The sequence below is a fragment of the Entelurus aequoreus genome, linkage group LG25, assembly GCF_033978785.1.
Source record: "Entelurus aequoreus isolate RoL-2023_Sb linkage group LG25, RoL_Eaeq_v1.1, whole genome shotgun sequence".
Lineage (NCBI taxonomy): Eukaryota > Metazoa > Chordata > Actinopteri > Syngnathiformes > Syngnathidae > Entelurus > Entelurus aequoreus.
This window is the reverse complement of record NC_084755.1, coordinates 24,586,065-24,592,478: the sequence shown is the minus strand read 5'-3', so window position 1 is coordinate 24,592,478 and position 6,414 is coordinate 24,586,065. Positions and strand designations below refer to the sequence as shown.

The 6,414-nt window shown below is 37.0% G+C and overlaps 1 protein-coding gene across 1 annotated transcript in view; it reads right to left on the bottom strand.

Annotated features, from left to right (window-relative positions):
- LOC133642442 (myeloid-associated differentiation marker homolog) overlaps positions 1-6,414 on the bottom strand; it is a 10,259-nt gene extending 3,845 nt beyond the window's left edge. Inside the window, exon 1 of the mRNA XM_062036631.1 lies at positions 6,083-6,414. Within this exon, the coding sequence (XP_061892615.1) occupies positions 6,083-6,343 (261 nt within the window). The 5' untranslated portion in view covers positions 6,344-6,414. The remainder of the gene's footprint in view (positions 1-6,082) is intronic.

Sequence of the window (6,414 nt, the reverse complement as noted above, 5' to 3'; positions counted from 1 at the left end):
TCAAATTTAATTGTTTATTTAATTATTACCTGAATTTTTTATAATAAGCGGTAGAAAATGGATGGATGGATGATTTTAATTAACCTTTTTCACGATTTGATTAATTATTTCATGATTTATTTAATTATTTCATGAACATATTTGACAGCTCTGTCAAAATAACCCATCAAAGTCAGTGGGCGCTGCGAACACAAATCTAGTCCAATGGTTGCTTTGGAACTTTAGAACTTTTTCAAAACATGGCAGCTAAAGAGGATACATATACTCATACTTTTTCATGAGTTGGTAGAACATATTTTAGCCATTACAGAGGAAGTGGAAGCGAGACCTGCTGAGCCAGAACATGCAGCAGTTAAAGAAGAGGAATTATTCAAATTGTCAGAGTTATTTCCGCACTTCAGACCAAGATATCGACCAGGGGCCGTACTTATCAAGCTTCTCAGAATTACTCCTAAGAAGTCTGCTAAGAGTTGACTTAAGAGTAAATAAATTCTTCGCTGAAAGCTGCACTTAAAAGTTAGTTATCAAGCGTCTTACTCACACTTTCAGCGAAGTGTAGGACTGAATCTTAAGTGTCACACTCAGAGCTGAATTACGACATTACTATGTGCCGTAAATGGAATTTTAGGTGACGTCATTTCTGTGTCCATAAAAATGACCAATCACGGAAGGGAATCCGTTGTCTAAGAATAAAGAAATATCTTGGAAATATTTAAGTGGACAATGGGAGTGTATATTTTGACAATAAACTACAAAATAATACAAAACAAACTAGTCCCCGCCGGCACTCACGCTAACGCTCCCTCTCTTCTGTCGCCCACACACTCACTGACGTCACTCACCTCACGGTATGTGTGTATACGCTACTGTCATAACATTTTCTTTCCAATTCATTAATTAGGCAACTAATTTGAAACTGGTGTGGGTGGCTCTATATATACTAGCCCACTGCAGCCACATGCAGAAATCAACATGGAATCGAAAAGTATTAAATCTGTGACAAAAATAATACCCGCTCTGTCTAAACGATACCGTTTGATCAGCTGCTCGTCATCAAACAAATCCAGAACATCGTTCCGCTCCCTGAATGTTCGCGCACGTCTCTCTCGCCTCAGTGCCATCCCCTGCTGGCAACTCCTAACCACTTAAGACACCTCTGAAGGTCTCTTAAATATCGTGGAGAGTAGGAGTGATTCTTAGACTTAAGAACGTTGATAAAAAGCTTGTATTCTTAGGTTTGAGAGTAGGACTAAATTTCGCAAATTCTCAGGACTTAAGTGAAAAATGGCACTCTAAGAAGCTTGATAAGTACGGCCCCAGGAGTCTAACGTTTAAGTAGAAGGGTTCAACAGTTACGTGGAAGTTACAGTTAACCAATCGGGTGTTATGACTTGGATAAAATATATGTGTGTAGTGATGACATAAATAAATAAATCATCCATCATTAAATACATAATTAAAAAACAAAATCCATACATTTTTAAATGTAAAATAATTAAATATTGAAATGATTAAATGTATTGTACAATAAATAAACACATGGCACATTTAATTACACATGTGTGTATTCAATTTGAAATGTAATTTATTAATGAGACATGTAAGTAATGATCCAACAATGTATTAATTAAAATGTGCTCTTTTTGACCTTGTCTGTTTGACTTTGTGCTGCCATTTTTTTTATCTTATTGTGAAAGGGCACAATGAGGCGTTAGTCACTGGCTTGATTTATCACATCTGTCAGGTTGCACCCTCGGATACGAGATAGTCAATGTTGACTTGGTAATGAATGACCTGTGCAGGGGAGTGTCTTTACACATGGCAGAAACCAATGGAAAAGAAGAAATCACAAAGCAGTTTTTTCAACTTCAGCGGAGTAGCCAACACCTTTCTAAGGACGTCTTCTAATGAGAATAAACTTGTGAGGAAACATTTATAATGTACAAAGTAGTATTCGTGCACACTGGAAAGTGGAAAAACTACCATTGTGAGAAAATGTAACATGTACAACATGCACATGCATTACGAAAAAAAAAAAAGATTTGACAGTTATGAGAATAAAATCCTATTTTTATAAGATCAAATTTCACAATAACCTCCAGGACAAAAACATATGAGGAAAAAATGAGTACAGTAATTCCCTGTAGGCCAACAGTATTTGTTTAGTATTCACTACAGTGCAGATTACACTCCAGACCAGTAGACGGAGCCCCACAAAATTATTGAATATTACAAAACCAAAATGCTCTTTGTGATAATGTATACCAGGGGTGTCAAACTCGTTTACATTGAGGGCCACTTCACAGTTATTGTGGCCCTAAGAGGGCTGTTTGTAAAAGTAAATGATACATGAATTGAGGATTCACCTCGTATTATTCCACATTTGCCTATGCGTTTATTTTGTTTGTGTATACATGTACATGTATATACTGTATATATACATCAATGAATGTGTATATACTGCATATATACATATACAGTTTGTATATCTATAAATATGTTTATACATGTAAATATATATGTATGTAAATGTGATAGTATGTATATATGTAAATATATGTGTATATATATGTATGTGTAAATTTATAGATATATATATTTATATATCTATATATATACACAGTATATATGTATGTAAATATATGTGTATGTAAGTATGCATGCGTGTGTGTATATGTAAACCATAAAATCTACAGTTGTTCTAATGTAGAGTTATTACTGTAAATGTAAAAAGGTACCACAAGTTTTTCTAAAGTAAAATTTTGCTATCTGAGCTGTCGTTTTTTAAAAATGTAAAATCAACTTTTTTTTTTACTTTTTTTTTTTTTACAGTGTATTACTGTAAATGAAAAAAAAAACTGTGGTAAAATTCTGGCAACTGAGCTGACAGTTTGGGTTTTTTTTTAACCTTAAAATCTTGAGTTGTTTTGAATTGGAAAAACACTACCACAGTTGATTTACGGTCAAATTACTGTTCAATCCATGTTAATTGTTACAGTGTTCAATTTGATCGATAACTCGTTTTGAAATCATAAGTCAAACACATTTTTAAGTATTTATTTTCATGTTATCCAAAATAAACTATTTGGAATGTATGATAGTATATATATATATATATATATATATATATATATATATATATATATATATATATATATATATATATATATATATATATATATATATATATATCGCATTATTAAACGCACTGTAAAAAATCTGGTAAAAAATAAAATAAAAAGACTGGTAGCTCAGTAGTGTCATGTCTGTGTTGATCTTGTTTTTGTTTTGCTTGGTTTTTGGACACTTTTTAGTTCCTGGTTTCACTTCCTGGTTTTGTTTTGTTTCCATGGTTCCTCATTAGTTTCACCTGTTCCACGTTTGGACTCACACACACCTGTCTCACGTTTTCACATTGTCATGTCACGCACCTGTTCACAGTTAGTCACGCACCTGTTTTCACTTATCATGTCACTATATAGGCTTTTCTGTTTCTGTTGTTCGTCCTGGCGACATCACACATTCATGCCATGTTCACAGTTCCTTGTCACGTTAGTTCTTGTTTCATCTCATGCCAAGTAAGTTTTGTTTATTGTTCATAGTTTTGTGCCCACGTGCATGTCTTTTGTTTCATAGTCTAGTTTTCTACTTCCGCCTTTGTGCGCGCTTTTTGTTTTGTCATAGCCAAGTTTGTTACCTCCTCTGTGAGCGCCTTTTGTTTGTACCTTTTGTTTGAGTTAAAAGATTAAACATGTCCTCACCTGCACGCCACGTCCGTTCCAATTCTTGCATCTTGGGAAAACAAAACCCTCACAGTCCACGTTATGACAAGTAGTCAGAATTCTACCGTAAAAATCGAGGTGGATTTTACAACATATTATTGTAGATGGAAACATGGTACCACAGTTTTTTCGCGGTAAAATTCTGGCAACTGAGATGACTGTTTACTGTAAAATCTAGAGTTGTACGGTGTATTACAGGGTATTACTCTCAATGGGAAAATGGTACACCACTGTTTTTCACGGTAAAATTACTGTACAAATCTAATGTCATTTTTACAGTCTACAATTTGATGGATAACTTGCTTTGAAATCATCGGTCAAGCATATATTTAGGGAATTATTTTAATTTGAACAAAAAACATGTTTGGAATGTACGATAATACAATAATATTCCACCTTTAGATGCACTGTAAAACAATTTAGTAAAAACATTGTGGTTAGAGTGTCCGCCCTGACATCGGTAGGTTGTGAGTTCGAACCCCGGCCGAGTCATACCAAAGACTATACAAATGGGACCCATTACCTCCCTGCTTGGCACTCAGCATTAAGGGTTGGAATTGGGGGTTAAATCACCAAAAATGATTCCTGAGCGCGGCCACCGCTGCTGCTCACTGCTCCCCTCACCTCCCAGGGGGTGAACAAGGGGATGGGTCAAATGCAGAGGACACATTTCACCACACCTAGTGTGTGTGTGACTATCATTGCTACTTTAACTTACTTTAAAAACTAGTACCTCAGTTGTCAGAATTTGACTGTAAAAATGTTGGTGTTTTTTTCCCCCAACATATTACTGTGATTGGAACCATGGTAACATTTTGTAGTAACATTTTGTAGTAATATTTTGGCAACTGAACTGACAGGTTTTAAGCGCAAGGACCCCAACTGGGCAGTAAAATAAGAGACAATGGTATGCGGTCCGGCTTAGGCCTGACTCAGGGAAAAGGACGACCCTGCCATGCAGAGTCCGACAGGATAAGGAGGGTATGGCATGGAGGGGGGTGTACCTGGGACGCTAGGTACACCGTTGAGCCCTCTGGAGACGTCGTGGGCTTCAATCAACGAAACGTCCATGAAGCAGGGTGCTCACCCGAAGACCCCAATGACATACTTACCCTCAATTTCACCACTCCACACCGACTGCTACCGTCAAGATTGTTCCTCTACTTACCAAAGGGATTGAAACATCTAGTTCTATTTGCTTTACCAACATATTACTGTAATTGGAACCACATTTTGTAGTAACATTTTGGCAACTGAACTGACAGTTTTTTTTAACTGTATAATTTAACAGAAAAACGGGACCAACTATTTTTAGAGGTAAAATTCTAGCTACTGAGCTGGCAGGTTTTTTTTCTTCTAAATCTACAGTTGTTGTTTTAATGGTGTGTTATTGTAAATGGAAAGACTGTACCATAGTTGTTGTTTTTTACAATAAAATTCTGACCTTGCACTTCAACTATCGTGGCTCGACCACACTGCAGATTTAGAAATCATATTTTTTAAGCATTTTCCACAACACTTTTGCCCTAAATTAAACCTTTTGGTAACACTTTAGTATGGGGAACACATATTCACCATTAATTAGTTGCTTATTAACATGCAAATTAGTAACATATTGGCTCTTAATTAGTCATTATTAAGTACTTATTAATGCCTTATTCTATTATACAACCAATAAGCCATTAACTAAGAGTCTTCCCTCAATAACCTCAGAATTATTGCTTATTAGTAACCCTAACCCTAACCCTTATATGTTCCCCTAGTGTCCAAATAACTCTAAATTAAGTCTTTGTTACTTTAATAAGCAACTAATTAATGGTGAATATGTTCCCCATACTAAAGTGTTACCAAGCTTTTTTAAGCATAACAGTGAATGTTGTCTGCCTATCTGTGTTGGCCCTGTGATGAGGTGGTGACTTGTCCAGGGTGTATCCCGCCTTCCGCCCGATTGCAGCTGAGATAGGCTCCAGCATTGCCCCCGAAAGGGATAAGCGGTAAAAAAAAATGGATGAATGGATGACAAAACTAACACATACTATCAATACCACACTAGTATTGACCGTTACACAAGACCAAACCAATCAGATCATGCTGTTCAGTATCGTGGCCACTGATTGGCTCAGCCACAGGAAGCACTGTTATATAGGATTAGAGCGTGTCAAGGGTGTTATGTCATAATGTAGAACAATTTATCGAGTATATAGGTTTTTTTGCTCCAGCTATGAAAATATTCCATTTATAATGAAATGACACTTTTAATCCCAACGTGATGGCATAAGAATATAAAAAAAGATACGCACCATGAGCGTGGCCAACATGGCGAAGGCGGTGGTGAAGTCCTCCCAGGAGATGGGCAACTTGGGTCCCAGGCTGAGGAAGTCCAGTAAAAGAATGAGGATGGTGACGGCGAAGCAGAAGCACCAGGTGAACATGCACCATGTCCAAAAAGAGTCTGTGGAGTGGAGGAAGGAGGCCACCAGACTGAAGGAGATGCAGGTGAAGACCACCTCGAGTATCCTCACGATGCCCACGGGGGACGCCAGCGACTTTGGGTCGACCATCTTTGCCTCGTCTTTGTCGTGTCTGGATGATTTTCTACCGCGACTGTGCTCAGTGGCAACCTCTCGCCCGT